Below are 17,836 nucleotides of genomic sequence, written 5' to 3'. Positions count from 1 at the left end.
TGGCATATGGAAGTTCCCATGCTAGGGGTTGAATTGGAACTGCAGCTGCTGGCCTATGTCACAGCCACAGCAATGCCAGATCCAAGGCACATCTTCGATCTACACCGCAGCTTGTGGCAATGTTGGATCCTCAGTGCACTGAGAGGGGATTGAACCTGCATCCTCATGGGCACCATTTGGGTCTGGAGCCTGCTGAGCTGTAATGGTAACTCCCCACTTTTACTTTTAATAGCAGAGAGAACTCAATAGCTAGCCCCTCCTCACCTGCTGTTTGATGATGCTATCTATGACCTAATGCTGTTTTTTCATTTCCTACCCCTTTTCAATTAAAAAAAAAAAAGCAAAATACAAAGTTGGCAAAGTTGGGAGTATGTGAGGCAAAGCTGGGTAATCTGCTTTGCTGTTTCTGTAATGATACTGTTGGACAGATGGGTTTGGTCCATAGGGTGGGTGACTCTTTAGAGACAATGAGTGAATTGAGAAAGGAATAGTAAAGTGATTACTGGGATTATTTGAAGAACCTCAGTTTGTCACAGAATTAAAGACCAGGGTTTCCCATCTGTTGCTTCTTAGTGCATGTGTACTCTGAGGGGTTGTACATACCTCACTGGACTAGCTGTAGCTTCAATAGTGATAATAATACAACATAAAATTCCAAGTCCTCTATCTTAATAGAGAAGGAATTAGTATGTTGGCTCACTGCCTCAAAATATGCAGTCTTAGGCTTGCTCATTAGGTTTTGAATTACGTTTTGGAAAAATAAAGTCTGAAAGTCATTTTCATGGATATCCCAAGGTGTGTATATTCATTCTGTGACTTACACTAAATTTAGCAGTATTAATAACTTAGAAATAAAACATTATTAGAATCCCCCATGAGTAATGATTTTATTTCACAAAAACACTCTGGCTGCAATCAGATTTGGTTTTGTTTCCCAGGTAAGACCCTCAAGTTCAGATTTCAAAGATTTTTCTGTTTTACTTCCCATATTTCCTTGCATGACTGTCCATAATTCTGTGTGCAGGTTTTTGAAGTACATTCTAGAATCCTTGTAATAACTATCACATATCAGATGTCATGCCCAACTTTATCTAAACTGCATACTGAACCACAGGTGTGTTTCAGAGTACCTTAGTGAGTCTTTGTGTTGATTTGCGTTCATAATGAGAAGCTGGCACTGTCTTTATGTGGCTTAGGTGATACTGTGCTTTGAGTCCTTATGAAACTTTAATGGCCAGAGCTCTCTGTATTCAATGAAGTTGGAGAGAAAGGGATACAGTGACATCTTGGGTGTGGAAATTATTAGCATTTTAGAACCTTGCTGAAGTGGTGAAGTTTCACTGTGCTTCTGTGCAGTCTCTGGAATTGTCTTGCTTTCCCCAACCTAAGAATTTAGAATTTGGAAGAATCCGTGGAAAAGGCTGACTTTCCTCAAGCTGTACAGTAGACAACCTGAATTTTAACTGGCCCTGGCAATACCACTGGGAGAGAAAGTTTGTAACAACCAAATGCTAATGGGTGATTTTTCTGCAGTGCTTGGCACCGCCATGATGTCTTTCATCAGTAGGCATTTTTCTATCTTCTTCTTGGCAGGCATATTTGTGGGGGCCAGACAAGCAAAGTCTCCCTCTATTACTTGGGTTTCCGGACAGTGTGTTCCTTCGATGATATCTCCGAGCAGGGGTAATGTGGAGGATATTAAAAAATAATGAGGATCTGGTAGGGGAAGGGAGGGCCAGCCCCTGAGGAGGCTGCAGGAGTTGCCTAGAGCCCAATTCCTAATTGGATTAGAATCCCAAATATGGTTCAGTTCCACTGCATGGCTTACTATACTTATGGGAACAGCCTTTACGCTTACTGTGGAGAGAATACTTATCTACACTAAATATTTTGAATTGTTAAAATTAAATAGGATCAACATTAACTTTTAGAAATACCCACACTTAAAAAAAATTATCTAGATATCCTGTCTGAATTAATAACAGTAGTGAAACTGCACAGTTTATGCTGTGCATGGGACTATCAGAGAGGAAGGGGATCACATGTCTCTCTCCTTTTAAATTTTCTTGGAGCTTCAAATCTAGTTGGGTGGGTAATACAGAGGCACAGGGAAGTCTTACTGTTTAAAGCTAAAGAAATAATTCAACTCAAAAAGCATTTCTGGGTCACTGGCTAGCCAAGCAGTGTGCAGTGTTCTGGAAGTCCAAACATGAATAAGGCAGAGTCCCCAAATGCCTGGAGCTTTTAGATTTGCAAAGAAGATGAACATAAATGACTATAACACAATGTGAATCTAGGGAGTTCTTTGGCAACAAAGTCAAAGGAAAACTTTTGTCAAGAAGAATCAAGAAAAGCTTAAGTCAGAAGGTTCAGTTGCACTGGAGTGAATTTTCCTTTGGGGGGTTTCACTAGGTGAAGATGGAAAAAAAGGGGGCTTTGCATAGAGGAAACAGCATGAGCAAAAGCTTAAAGATGTGGGAGTTGATGGGATGTTTCAGCCTATACTGGTATAACATAGGAAAAGTATAGAGAAGGATCTGGAAAAGTAAGCAGAGGACAGGTTTTGAAGAGCTGTGGGTATCATGGAAAGAATTTAGGCTTATCTGCTGTATGAAATAACTATTCTCAATGTGGGTAATGAAGTGATATTTCCCTAATAGGGATATATCAGAATTAGCAAGTTTTTGTTTGTTTTTTTTTTCCTCAAAAAACTCATTTTCCTTTGGAAATTCTGGAAAAACCCCACTTAAAGGTCATTGTCCAAAAAAAAAAAAAAAAAATCCACCAATATTGTGGTGCCATACTATCTCAGCCAAGCTTGGAACAGAATAAAGATTTAAAATAGGAGTTCTTGTGGCTCAGCAGTAATAAATCCGACTAGAATCCATGAGCGTGAAGGTTCCATCCCTGGCCTTGCTCAGTGGGTTGAGGATCTGGCGTTGCCGTTGCCATGAGATGTGGTATAGGTCACAGTTGCAGCTCAGATCCCATGTTACTGTGGCTGTGGAATGATGTAGATGATGTAGGCCAGCAGCTGCAGCCCCTATTCAACCCCTAGCCTCGAAACTTTCCATACTTTCATATGCTATGAATGTGGCCCTAAAAAGACAAAAAAACAAAACAAGCAAAAAAAAAACTTGCTAATTCTGATATAATTACTCTTGGTTTCAGTGCTGGCTGCCTATTGGAATCTGTTGGGGAGCTTTATGGATACCAGTGTAAGGGTACCATCTTGGACCGATTGAGTGATTATCTTTTAAGATAATCCAACTCACCAGTATATATATATTTTTGTCTTTTGTCTTTTTAGGACTGTACCCGAGGCATATGGAGGTTCCCAGGCTAGGGATCTAATGGGAGCTATAGCTGCCAGGCTACGCCACAGCCACAGCAATGCCAGATCTGAGCCTTGTCTGCAGCCTACACCATAGCTCACAGCAACGCTGGATCCTTAATCCACTGAGCAAGGCCAGGGATCAAACCTGCAACCTCATGATTCCTAGTTGCATTCATTTCCACTGCACCATGACAGGAACTCCACCAATATTTGTTACAAAGCTCTCTATGTGTTTGCAATGGGGAGCAGGCCAAGAACCAATATCTTAAATAGACAGTAACAGTGTCAATCAAGGAAAGGGATGATTGGAACAGAGTGGTTTAATTGGTAGTGCTCCCTTAAAGATTGTAAATTTGCATCTTACTTAGAGGGAGATGGATAGATTCACAAGTGGGAAGAGGATGTGATTTAAAATAAAAGCAATTTGCAATCAATTTCTAAGTAAAGGAAGATAAATAAAATTTGTATGAAGTCTGAAGGTAAAACTTGGAGAGGACTGGAAAGATGTCAAACCTTAGACCTGTCTCCTTTCAAATGATATGATGGAGTAAAGGCAGTAAAACAGCAGATTTTTAGCATGGAGGGTTGAGGAGAGGGAAACTCATTATGTTTCATATGTCTTAAGGAATGTTTATCTAAAAATGAATGGGAGTTCCCTGGTGGCTCAGCAGGTTGAGGACCTAATGTTGTCATTGTTGTAGCTCAGGTGGCTGCTGTGGTGTGGGTTCAGTCCCTTACTTGGAAAAGTTCACATGCCATGGGTACAGCCAAAAAAATTACAAAGCTTCCATTTATTTTCACTTACTGAATTGTTTTGTCCCTCATGTACAAGCACCATCTTCATTGTGAAAGTAGAGAGACCAAAAAGAGAGTCAAAAGGGTTTAAAAGCATTATTTCCCCTTGATCCAGCCTTATCTGTAATTTTGGCTTGTAAGGGGATGAAAGAAAAGGAGTGAATCAGAGAAATGAATGAGACTTGTGAAGTAATATGTTGGGAATGAGGGAGAATAAGGGATCCAGAGTGTTATCCAGGCTTCTGGATATGATGGTTGGGAAGATGATGCTGCTGTTAATTACAAAGAAGATTTCAGAGGAGGAGCAAATAGAGATTTGGCAATTGTGAGTTCATTTTCAGACACATTTAATCTGAGGTGGCTGATTAAATACGCAGGTAGACCAGTCCCAGAGGATAGTTGGAATAATGGTTTTAAGACACCGGTTTGGAAGTTACAGTATGTGGTCCATGAGTGTCATTTACCCTATGAGTACACAAGATGACCCAGAGAGATTGCATAGTAGGAGAAGGATAACATGGTAAGGAATGTGTCTGGGCAAACAACATTTAAGGGATGGATAGAAGAAGAGTCCACAGATTGACTGGAGAGCACCAAAAAATAGGATGGAAATGGGGGTGGGTGGAGAGAGTACACCAGAAGTTCAGGGAAGCAGAGAGGATTGCAAGGCAGGGCAGCAGTCAGCTTTAACAATGCTGCTAAGAGGGCAAAAATCACTGAAAAGTGCTGATCAAATGATAACACTAAAATCATGGAGTTTCCATAAGATAGATAGTGGAGGAAAAAATATGCAAACAACTCATGCAACTCAATAGCAAAAAAACAACCCAATCAAAAACTAGGCAGAAGACCTAAATATGTATTTCTCCAAAAAAGACAAGCAGATGGGCAACAGGCACATGAAAAGATGCTCAACATCATTAATTGTTAGAGAAATGCAAATCAAAACTACAGTGAGATATCACCTCACATGGGGCAGAATGGCCTTGATCAGAAAGTCTACAAAGGGAACCCTCCTACCCTGTTGGTGGGAATGTAAATTGGTGCAGTGGAGAACAATATGGGAGGTTCCTTTAAAACCTAAAAATAAAGTTACTACATGATCCTAAAATTTCACTCCTGGGCATATATCTGCAAAAAAAACATAATTTGAAAAAGTACATGCACCCCAATGTTCACTGTGGTACTATTTACAATAGCCAAGATATGGAAGCAACATAGTTGTCTATGAACAGATGAATGAATAAAGAAGATGTGGGGTGTGTGTGTATAATGTATATACACACAATAGGATGTTACTCAACCATGGAAAAGAATGAAATAATGCCATTTGCAGCAACATGGATGGACCTAGAGATTATCATACTAAGTGAAGTCAGAGAAAGACAAATATTGTATGTTGTTTTACATGTATTAACTCATCTACTTCTCATCATTGCCCTGTGAGGTGGATTCTCTCATTACCATCATTTTCCTTAGAGAAAATTGAGCTACAGTGAGGTTAAATAACCTAACAAATTTGTGCTTTATGCACTAAGCAAATGAATTGCAGAGCCACCAAAATGACGAATAGATGTATATATATCAGAGTCAGCAATACATCATCAGTATACATCAGTGATCAGAACAACATTGGCTGGTAGGTGGAAAGCAGACAAGGTAGGGACTAGGGGCTTTGCTGCAGATACAGGTCAGTAGTGTGATAAAGGGAAAGTTTCTCTGTGGAACATGTCTTTGCGACCTTTTCGTATTGTTAATATGTTGAAGATTGAGGACAATTATTGGCTCATCGTATTACCTCTTAACCTTCTTGGAAGAAGGTTAGTTGGAAACAACTTTAAGGATTTACTTTGCTGTGGCAGAACCCAACTAGTCACTAAAATGAAATTTAAACATTGGCAATAATTCAGGGTGGGAAGCAGAGCTAGCATTCAGGTGGAGGTGGGTGGGGGAGGCGAAGGGGAGGGCGATGGGTAGGATGTCAAAATAAAGAGTGATCTTAATCACATGGTTGAAAGAAGCTTGAAATTACTTGCAGGCATTTGGTAACAGCACTCAGAAAAGATGGGATACATTTTTGTATTTGTGGTACACCGTTCATCCCGACTGCTAAGGTTTTCCTACTTTTATGCCTATCACTCCACAAATGTGACATTATTTGGGAATTTTTAAGAATGATTATAAACCCGTGAGTCTCCTACTGTAATATTATTTTCATCAATAGTAACTAACAGTAACATTTATTCAGGACCAATGCTCCAGGCATAATGCCTGCTGCATTGTAGGGAGTAGTTCATCTTGCCTTCATGGAAGCCCTGGAGACAGTCCACTGTGATCGTCACATAACACTTGAGGAAACTCAGGCCTGAAGACACAGATTTCCTGCCCGAGATCATAGAACTAACAAGTGACTAAACCGGGATGTGAACCAGATGTTTTGAATCCAGAACTCAGGTGCTTAACTCTCTGTGTTATAAAGAAATTGACCCTGCGTGGGATGGCCTGGGAGTTTGGGGTTAGTAGATACAAGCTATTGTCTTTGGAGTGGATAAGCAATGAGATCCTGCTGTATAGCACAGGGAACTATATCTAGTCACTTGTGATGGAGCATGATAATGTGAGAAAAAGAATGTGTATACATACATATATGTATGTACGTATATGTATGACTGGGTCACTTTGCTATGTAGGAAAAATTGACAGAACATTGTAAATCAACTATAATAAAAACAAAAATTTAAAAAAAGAAACTGACTGCGAACGCACCAGTTTTTTCAGAGTTGGAGTGAGGTTGCCATGTCCATATGTGAGAAGATCAGCATTAGAAAAACCTGTTTGTACTTCTTCTGACCACAGTTATTTGGGGGTTGATGAAGCAAAAAGTGAATCTTGTAAAAGTTGATGGAGATGGAGAATCTTCCTGTGTCATTACCTTGACGGACTAGACCATTGAAAATATTTCTTTACCTTTTCTATTTTTTAATCTTTTTTTTAAACCTAATTTTTTTAAACCTTTTTTTACAGCTGCACCTGCAGCATATGGAAGTTCCCAGGCTAGGGGTTGAATCCGAGCTACAGCTGCTAGCCTACACTGAAGCCACAGCAATGTTGGATCTGAGCCACGTCTGTAACCTATACTGCAGCTTGCAGCAACACCAGAACCTTAATGCACTGAGCAAGCCCAGAGATTGAACCCACATCCTTATGGAGACTATGTTGTGTTCCTAGCCCCAGTGGGAGCTCCTTTCTTTACCTTTTCAGTGCAAAATGGAGCTGCATTATATACACTTTTGGTATTCTAGCTATTTGTGTGCTCAAATTACAGTGAAGAAAATCTTTTTGAGCTATAAGGCAGGCCCTTGGAACAGTGACTGAAGATAACTGCTTCAGTGGTTTTATCATCCATCTCATCAGTACTATGTACTTGCTGTTCTAGCTGCTGCAAGATAGAACTAAAGGCAGATACCATCTCTGATTTCTTCTTATGAAATTTATAATCTTATGGGGAAGATGGATATTAAATAAGTTCACCAAAAATTTTAATTACTGCTAAATTAGATTTTGGAAAAACTCTAATACAATTGTACATTTGACTGCTTGCCAGTTAACTGTAATAGGCTAAATGGCTTTGAATGCTGGAAAATAGACCAGTTGATAACCAAGAGTGTGCCAGTTTGTGCTGATAAGTGAAAAGACCATAGACTCAAGGCATTGACCTGACTGAAAAGAGAAGTATTAAAAAAAAAAAGTTGGCATCTTATAAAATATAATTTAAAATATTGACTGTGGGAAGGGGAAAATAGCAAATCTCAATAGTCTCATTTTCTATGCATTTAGATTTTTTACTACTATATCATGAATTATTATAAAACAGACACAAATACTGATCATAGGCAACTTTGATAGGGAAACTTTATTTTTTAAAAAGTTGTATTGAAATATAGTTGATGTACAATGTGTTAGTTTCAGGTGTATAGTAAAGTGATTCAGATAGAAATATATGTTCTTTTTTTTAACATTCTCTTCCATTATAAGTTATTACAAGATGTCAAGTAGAGTTCCCTGTGCTACATAGTAGGTCTTAGTTGGTTATCTCTTTTATATATAAGAGTGTGTATATTTTAATCCCAGTCTCCTAATTTATCCCTCTCTTCCCTCTCCTCTTTGGTAACTGTGAGTTTTTTAATTACATTTTTATTTTATATTGGAATATAGTTGATTTACAGTGTTGTGTTAGTTTCAGGTATACAGCAAAATGATTCACTTATACATACATCCATTCTTTTCCCATACAGGTTATTTCACAATATTGAGTAGAGTTCCTTGTTCTATACAGTAGGTCCTTCTTGGTTATCTATTTTATATATAGTAGTATGTATATGTTAATCCCATACTCCTAATCTATCCCTCCATCCCCACCCTTTCCCTTTGGAAACCATAAATTTGTTTTTGAAATCCGTGAGTATGTTTCTGTTTTGTAAATAAGTTCATTTGTATCCTTTTTTTAAGATTCCACACATAAGTGATATCGTAGGATATTTGTCTTACTCTGTCTGACTTGCTTCACTTAGTATGATTATCTCTATCCATGTTGGTGCAAATGGTATTGTTTCATTCCCTTTTTGTGACGGGTAGTATTTCATTGTTTATATGTACCACATCTTCTTTATCCATTCCTCTGTCCATAGACATTTAGGTTGCTTCCATATCTTGGCTATTGTAAATAGTGCTGCAGTGAACATTGGGTGCATGTTTCTTTTCTATTTATGTTTTTCTTGGGATATATGCCCAGGAGTAGGGTTGTGGGATCATATCATAGTTCTGTTTTTAGTCTATAAATAAAAAAATGCTGAAGAGGGTGTGGAGAAAAAGGAAGCTTCCTATACTGCTGGTGAGATATAAATTGGTGCAGCCACTATGAAGAACACTATGGAGGCTCCTTAAAAATCTAAACATATGGAAACTTTTGTAAAAAAATGTGCATATATCATAGTGCCTCACTTTATCTTTTATTTCTTATTGGCCTGGAAACCCCAGAGAGAAGACATTCCAACAGCTCCAAACCAAAGGGATCGCCAAACCTTTTTTGGCCTTCTTTCCAAACCAGAACCAATAGTAATAAAATATATAGTCAAACATGTTTGAATCTTTGTTTATTCATTTATTTTTGCCATGTCCACAGCATGCAGAAATTTCCAGGCCAGGGATCAAACCCATGACATAGCAGTGACACGAACCATAGTACCAGATCCGTAATCCACCAGGCCACCTGGGAACTCTTATTCAAATCTTTGTTAAAAGTTTTGTTTTGCATTTGATATTAAAACTGGTGAAATTTCTTAGATGTCAGTTTTACTTTTAGCCTTAGTCTATGGTTATTGTTCCCTGTGAGCTCAGATTGGATGAAATTATCTTTTTACTTCTATTGTTCAAGTCCTTGGAAACTTCAATAGGTGAAATTTTCATTTTGTTGGATTCTCAGAAGAATGTCTCTGTCTTTCCCTGTGTTTACAGGGGCTTGTGCTATGGTGGTATGGGGATGCTATTGAATATTTTATTTCTGATCATTGTTTTTTATAAATGCACTTTCTTCCCCACTGATATCTCTCCAGGCTCAATTTGAACTCCAAGCCTTTCGTATCCGGGGTGAGCATGCAGTGATAACAGCAGAACTGGAGGAAACCATTGAAAATCTCAAATACGAGATAGAACACCGATGGCAAGGAGGATGTGAAGAGATGAGAGATGTGTGTGTTTCCACCAATGATGACTGCCCTCCAAAGACCTTCAGAAATGTGTGCATCCAGACGGACAGAGAGACGTTCCTCAAACCCTGTGAAGGGGAAGGCAAGACAACCAGAAGTAACCAAATAATACCCAAAAAGCTGAATATCTCTTCTTTAAGCCAACTTTCTCCTCCAAACGACAACAAAGACACCCAAGTACCACTTCAGTCTGCGGAAGGCATGTCCTCGAGTCAGCAGAAGGCACCACCTCCCCCTCCTCCACCACCCCTACCTGTAGCCATCCCTCCTCCTCCTCCCCTCCCACCTGGACTTGGACCTTTGCCACCGGCACCTCCGCCACCACCTGCGAATACTGGACCTCCACCACCTCCGCCACCTCCTCCGCCTCTGAGTGCTGGACCCCCCCCACCTCCTCCACCCCCACCACTTCCTAACACCTCCACTCTGCCGGACAGCAAGGGGCCACCTCCTGCTCCAGCACCCCCAGGACTTGCCCCCCCACCCCCTCCTGGACTCTTCTTTGGTGTTGGCCCTTCCAGCCAATGTCCTCGGAAACCAGCCATTGAACCCAGTTGTCCCATGAAGCCACTCTACTGGACTAGGATACAAATAAGTGATAAGAGGTAAGCTCAGCAACTCATGTCATTCTCAGCTTGTGAATTTGTAGGATGTTACACAGGTGTCACTGTATGTACCCTTACCAGTTCAGTACCTTCAGAGTGTGGCACTCATCCTCAAATGTGGCTGTGAATGCCTTGGCTAGACAAAGCTGGAGGGCCTGGGAGAGAATGTCTCCAACAGGTTTCCTCTGTATCCCCTATGGATTGATGCTGGGAGAAACAACGTGTTCTGTGTCAGACCCTTCTCGAAGATAATTATTTCAGCTAGACTCTAAGTTAGATAAGCTTTCTCCAACATCCCTGTCGTTGGTGAGTCATCATAAAGACATTGTGCCTGAGTCTATACTTCAGGTTCACTGAAGATTTTTAGAATATCTGTCTTGTCTTGAGATGGTATTATCTGCCATCTGATGTGTATATTCAACAGGTAGGTGTAATTTTTCATTTTTTCTTAAAAGAACCAGACAGAGTTGAGTCATGAGCTCTTTAGGTCAGAGAGGAATTGTTAAAATGTCATCTCTCTCTGCTTGAACTCTACTTCCCCTCACTGCTGAGTGCCCTCACGTCTTTGTACCTTTTGCCCTCCAGAGAAAGTGCCCATGGGTGGATCGCCATAAAGCACCTTCCATATAAATGGAAGAGGTTATTAAAGGTGGGTCTGTAAGGCAGTGAAAGTTAGTTGCTGTGAAACTTCCATTCAAACAGATGTGATCGAATTTCTTCAGCCTCATTTCGGAGCCCATCGAAAAGGCAATGCGAAAGAAGCTGAGTTGCTTCTTGACCACTCTGCAGTTCTGATGTTGATTTATTTGCAATGGCAAATCCAGAGTTGATTTTTCAAGTTAAATATTTGAACGTATTCCCCGAATCGAGAGCTTATGCTGGAATTTTTCTATTTCTGTAACATTATGCTTGGGAAAGGCAGGATGTTGAGCCAAATAACAGGCCATTCACAGAGAGGAAGCAACTGGAAATCACTCTAGGAATGGTGGGGCACACCTTATCACTAAGGTGATTATATACTTCATATTTGACCCCTTTCCTCACACCAGAAAATAAGGGCCAAGAGTGTATTTGTGGAAAATGATACTTTTATGTAATTTCCCAAATGAATAGTTAAAAAAAAATGAGATGATCCTGAAACAGCTCCTGCCATTAACTAAAGTACTAGTGTTCCCCCTTTCCCATTCAAGGCTCAGATGACGTTGCTTAAGAAATAATGCCCCAGAACATTTATTTGGAGCCGTGTTCCCTTATTAGTGTTCTCAGATTAATGTGCAGCAGTTCAAGGTGCTGCAGCCCACCAGCAACCTCAGGCATCATGTGTTCTGAGGGTGCCCAGAACTGTTCCACACCTGTGTCTCCCCAGGCTGTCTCAGCTTCATTCCTGTAAAACTTGATGAGCAAACAATATCCCAGACCATAGCAGTGGTGTTATAGTCACTGCTGGGAGATGTGGGCCCTTCACCCACTGAAGGTGACAAGGAAACTGGAGACAATCCTTGTGTTTTTCTCTCCTTCTGGCATTAACCATTTTGAGAAAGAAAACAATGGAACACTCAAGCTCTCACTAGTTTCATTGTAAATCTAGGGCTTCAGTTTTGTTGTGGGTTGAATTGCCAATGCCCTAACCTAATGTACCTCAGGTTTTGACCTTATTTGGAAAATAGGGCTTTGCAGATGTGATTAGTTAGGCTGTGATGAGCTCATCCTGGGATAGGGCAGGCTGCTCATCCAAAATGACAGGTGTTCTTGTAAAAAGAGGAAGTGTGGACACTGGTAGGTGCAGATGAAGAATGCCCCATGAAGTTTGGAGTCCTGCTACCACCAGGGATTCTGTTTTGAGCAAAATGAAAAGCAGATGAATGTACCAACTTTCCTGATCCCGGACATCAGGAGAGCCCTGATTCAACGTGATGGTGAACACATCATTCAGCCTTAAGCCTGGGCTCGGGGAATAGGGGCTAGGTAGACCCTCTTATTATAGGTCCCTCAATGTTTTTGTGCCTTGGAGCATGACTGTGTCTTTTAAACTAAAATGGTCTGAAGGTGCTCTTCATTATGCACACGGGTAAAATGACTGGGGCCATGTCCTTTGAAAGGAGATGATATTCCATATAACCAGTGGGGTGTGCACTTCATATAACGAACACATAATAAATTTTGGTCTTGGTCTTCTGGGGAAGTAGGAATAAAATACGAATTTGCTCTGTTATATATATACTGCTTTTCATCCACTTAGATTCGTTTTTACCACTGACATGATTTTTAGCTTTGGCCGTTTTGCTTTCTTTGCTGCCTGTTTTCTGGTTTCTAGGGTAGGGAAAAGCCATTTAGTTAAAGAAAAAGAACCCCTCTCCTGTCTACCTTTTTGCTTCCCAATCAGTATCTTCCTAGTAAGAAAGTATCTCCTCCTCCTTCTTCTCTTGTCCCCTCCCTGCTTATTTCTCATCTGCCCCCTCCCCTGGTCTTCTTCCTCCCACCTTCTCCTTCTACTGCCTTCCTCTTCCTTTATTTATGTTTAATGGTCAGAAAAGGGTTGACAACTGTGGTAGATTGTCCAATGTGAGCAAGCCCTTGTTAGTGCCTCATCAACCCAGCTGTCCTGACCCACTGAGAGGTGGCATTCCAAAATTCCAGTATTTGTTTTTGGAAATGCCTTTTGTCATAGAAACAATGTTGTAAAGGGTGACAAGGTGCTCAGCCTGACGACCAAAGCCAATTTACCTCAGAATATGAGCGAGTTCTAGCACTAAGTCATACTGGCCTGAGCTCAGAGGCCTTGGGAACTGGGGCCAAGTGGTGCAGGTGCAGGAGATGGGGGGCAGGGAGGGTCTGAATCATCTGCCTTATGTGTCACAGCACCTTTCTCCAGGCATCCTCTCCTTAGCTTCCCAGAACCCTCAGGAGGCCCAGACCAGCAGCCCTGAGACTTCATGCTCCCAAATTCCCTGGCTTTTCTCTTCCATCAATATCCCCCTTCCCAAGTGCAGCTAAGAAACGCACTTAATGTTATTGGCGTTTGTGTTTCAAATTGAGGTTAAGTGAGTGGTGGGGGTGTGGGGAAAGGGCACTGAGGAATGCGCACAGAGTTGGATGTACTTTATTGGAAATGTTCTAGCCCTGGGGTGATGATTTCACAGGTATTCAGTGTATTACTATACATGATACCTTACATATGTCATATGTATATTCTTAAATGCCTCAAATACTGTATTAGAAAAATTGTAATTAAAAAAAAATGAGAGAAGTGGCTGTTCAGTTTTATTATAGTCCAGACCCCCAATGGCATATTTTAAGGGAAAGACAGAGACATAGTAAAACATGAGCACATAGATCTGAAAAGCCAATGTCGCCAGTTGTTTCAAACATGAAAATTGTCTTCTAGTATCAAAAAATTTGGTGGACCATCCCATGTAATAATAGTTCTTTTAGTTTCCATTGACCAGGAAACACTTATATTGAAACTGAGATAAGTACTTGTGGATATCATGAATCGTAACATAGACACAGCTTTGACATGTGGATGAAACTTTAAAAGATAATGTCTGTGAGCATTAAAAGTGTTAAAAATAAGATGAGAAAGGAAGTTAGGAAAGCAGCTGTTTTAGAGAACATATGTTCTGACTGGAAGGGACCTGGATAGTAACCCACCTAAGGCAGCTCTTAGAGACAGTTCTTCTGAACTTGATTTCCCATATCCTCTTCCCTTTCCTTGTTTCAAAACTAGGGTGCACCTGGTTTTAGAGAGAGAGCAACAGAAAACCACTCAGGACACAGTCTCCCCATGGCTCCTTTAGCTGAAATCTCTGTGGGGGCTAGTGTCACATGGGTTTAGGGTTTGTTGTCATTGTTAATATTATTGTTGGGGTGATTTTTAGAAATCAAGGGTTTCTAAATGAGCACAGCCTTTTCACACATATGGGTCTTGCACTGAGTTGACCTGAGCTAAACCTGAAAACCATATTTAAAACTAATAGAAACATATCCAAAAGAGAGCAAGTCTTCACCTTGGCAGTTCCTTTTCATTCTATTTCAGAAGTATTCCATCAGTGCCTCAAAACTGGTTATCATTTCAGCCATTGTTTAGACAATGCCCATTTTTACCCATCATGGAAAGGCCACAGTGAGCAAGGGACAGTTTATTGCCTCAGCCATTGAACCCCAGGAGTTCTGGTCCCGTGGAGTTTCTTCAGTCCCCCCTCTCTCTGGTTATATCCAAGAAGGACCATTCTGTTTTGGGAACATGTGTTTGCTCTAATGCTTTATAGTATGTTTGACTTTTAAAAGTATGTAATTACAAAAAATTTTGCCTCAAGCTTTATTGTTTTTTTTTTTTTCCTTAAGGATTTAAAAAGATGAGTTAAGGATTTCACTGTATCCTATCCTCTTGTGTTTTGGTTCTTAAAATTAACTTGCCATTTTCTCTTTTAAGCCAAAATTCTACACCAACCTTATGGGATTCCTTAGAAGAACCTGATATTCGGGATACCAGTGAATTTGAGTATTTGTTCTCCAAAGACACAACTCAGCAGAAGAAAAAACCTCTATCAGAGACCTATGAGAAAAAAAACAAGGTCAAAAAGGTATTGACTGATTATAGTGATCGTTATAATTACATGTATATATATATATATACACACATATATTATTTGTCATACATGGGAATTCATTGTGTGCTACAGGTTTGCTTTTCCTCTGTTTTTAAAAAATACTTTGGAAGGTTTCGAGTCACAGATGACAGCATGGAATCAATAGTTTGAGAAATCTGTGCTTGCTCTTTTGGTCATATCATCTGAATTTTCAGCTATGTTCTTAAACTGGACTTTTTCAGCCATTAATTCTATTGAAAAAACTATAAAATAAATTTAGTAAAAGTCTGTAGATGATATGGAAAAATATGTCTTATTCACTTAGTTATAAATTCATTCATTTAACAAATATTTATTGAGTTTATTTGTACTAGGTTTTATTTTAGGCCTATGCTATCCAGTATGGTAATCCTTATAGCACATGGCACATGTGACAATTTAAGTAATACTTATTAATCTGAGTATTATGAATGAGGCTTGGGGTTAGTAGATGCAAACTATTACATTTAAAATGGATAAGCAATGAGGTCCTACTGTATAGTACAGGGACCCATATCCAGTGTCTTGGGATAGAAGATGATGGAGGAGTTCCCGTCGTGGCGCAGTGGTTACCGAATCCGACTAGGAACCATGAGGTTGCGAGTTCGGTCCCTGCCCTTGCTCAGTGGGTTAACGATCCGGCGTTGCCGTGAGCTGTGGTGTAGGTTGCAGACGCGGCTTGGATCCTGTGTTGCTGTGGCTCTGGCATAGGCTGGTGGCTACAGCTCCGATTAGACCCCTAGCCTGGGAACCTCCATATGCCGCGGGAGCGGCCCAAAAAAATGCCAAAAAGACAAAAAAAAAAAAAGAAGATGATGGAAGATAATATAAGAAAGTGAAATGATGCCATTTGCAGCAACATGGATGCAACTAGAGATTATCATACTAAGTGAAGTAAGTCAGAAAGAGAAAGACAAATACCATGTGATATCATTTAAAGGTGGAGTCTGAAATATGGCACAAATGAATCTATCTATAGAACAGAAGCAGACTGAGAGAACAGACTTGTGGTTGCCAAGGGGGAGGGGAGAGGGAGTGGAATGGACTGAGAATATGGGGATAGTAGATGCAAGCTATTACATTTAGAATGGATAAGCAATGACGTCCTCCTGTATAGCATAGGGAACTATATCCAATCTCCTGGGATAGACCATGATGGAAGAAAAATTAAGAAAATGAATGTATATATATATGTATGACCGGGTCACTTTGCTGTACAGCAGAAATTGGCACAACTTTGTAAATCGACTATACTTTAATAAGAAAAGAAAAAAACTAGATACAATTAAAAATTCATTTCTTCAGTAGCACTAGCCACTTTTCAGTTTTATTCTTCTGGCTAGTGGCTACTATGTAGCACAGATATAAAACATTTCCATCATTACAGAGAGTTCTATTGGCATAGCACTGTCTGAGCACCTGGAGCATGTTGGTGAAAAAGCAAACAAAAAAATCCCAGAGACCCTTGCCTTGTAGAGCTTATATTAACAATCAACATTAAAAACAAAAAATCAAGTCATGTGGCAAAGCTGGGAGAGGAGGACCAGCTTTGGCAGAGTGGGGCTGCAGGTTTGAATGCAGTGTTCAGGGTGGTCCTCATGGGGAAGGTGACTTCTGAGCAGACTTGAAGACTTAACATCTGAGGCCACCAACCATCCGTAAGAGGATAAGGGCTAGACTCTCAAGCAGTCAGACAGAGGTGAAGTTGAGTTGCCACTATGCCACACACTGGCTCTGTGACCCAGGTCAAAGCTCTTCTACTCTGCCTTGGTCCCCTAACTGCCACAGGAGATGACTTCTTTCCATATTGTTCTAAGGAATGATATATCTACTGTGCTACCATAGTGCTTGGCAGCTAATCAACCCTCAGCAAATGACAACTGCTCTCATTTTGCCACTGTTGCCGCCGCTGCTGCTATTTGTGTTGCAATAATAGCGTAGATGGTATTGAGGAGAAACAGTTGTCCCTCAAACAACACAGTAAATATAAAAATCCCCTTATACTTGGATATTTTTCCACAGTAAATAATACAGTACTAAACAGTCTGTGGTTGGTTGAACCCAGGGATGTAGAGGATCTACAGATACGAAGAGCTGACTAGAAGCCTTATGGAAATAACTCCCCTTGTTCAAATGTCGATTCTACAGTCCCTGGTTCTGCTATTGATTTGCTTTGTGATCTCGGGCTGTCTCACTTATCCAGGCTGTATTTTCCCTTCTCTATAAAACAGGATTCACAATATCTGAGTCTACCTGACCCACCAGGAGATTGTGAAATTCAAATCTTAAGAGAGTTTTAAGAAGTGTTTGGGGGAAAGTATGGAATATTAATGATAGTTTTATTTTTGTTTTTGTTTTTTTAGGGCTGCACCCGCAGCATGTGGAGATTCCCAGGCTAGGGGTCGAATTGGAGCTACAGCTGCTGGTCTATGCCACAGCCACAGCAATGCAGGATCCAAGCGGCGTCTATGACCTATACCACAGCTCATGGCAACGCCAGATTCTTAACCCACTGAACCCGCATCCTCATGGATCCTAGTCGGGGTGCGTTAACCGCTGAGCCATGAAGGGAACTCCAGCACATATTTAAGAGGACATGTTACATGAAGTGATTTATTGAGAGGCAAGAAATCAACTGATAGACTGTAAAATTATTCATGTGCAGTGAGATTCCGATGAGATGAAAATAAGAGTGCTGTACAGGCC

General features: G+C 40.4%; 1 protein-coding gene across 1 annotated transcript in view; it reads left to right on the top strand.

Moving 5' to 3' along the window:
* FMN1 (formin 1) overlaps positions 1-17,836 on the top strand; it is a 312,788-nt gene that overhangs the window by 79,118 nt on the left and 215,834 nt on the right. Inside the window, exons 4-5 of the mRNA XM_047766795.1 lie at positions 9,745-10,502; positions 14,935-15,085. Coding sequence (XP_047622751.1) covers positions 9,745-10,502; positions 14,935-15,085 — 909 coding nt within the window. The remainder of the gene's footprint in view (positions 1-9,744; positions 10,503-14,934; positions 15,086-17,836) is intronic.

Source organism: Phacochoerus africanus, chromosome 2 (assembly GCF_016906955.1).
Source record: "Phacochoerus africanus isolate WHEZ1 chromosome 2, ROS_Pafr_v1, whole genome shotgun sequence".
Lineage (NCBI taxonomy): Eukaryota > Metazoa > Chordata > Mammalia > Artiodactyla > Suidae > Phacochoerus > Phacochoerus africanus.
The sequence above is the reverse complement of the archived record's forward strand: the minus strand, read 5'-3'. Positions and strand labels throughout refer to the sequence as shown.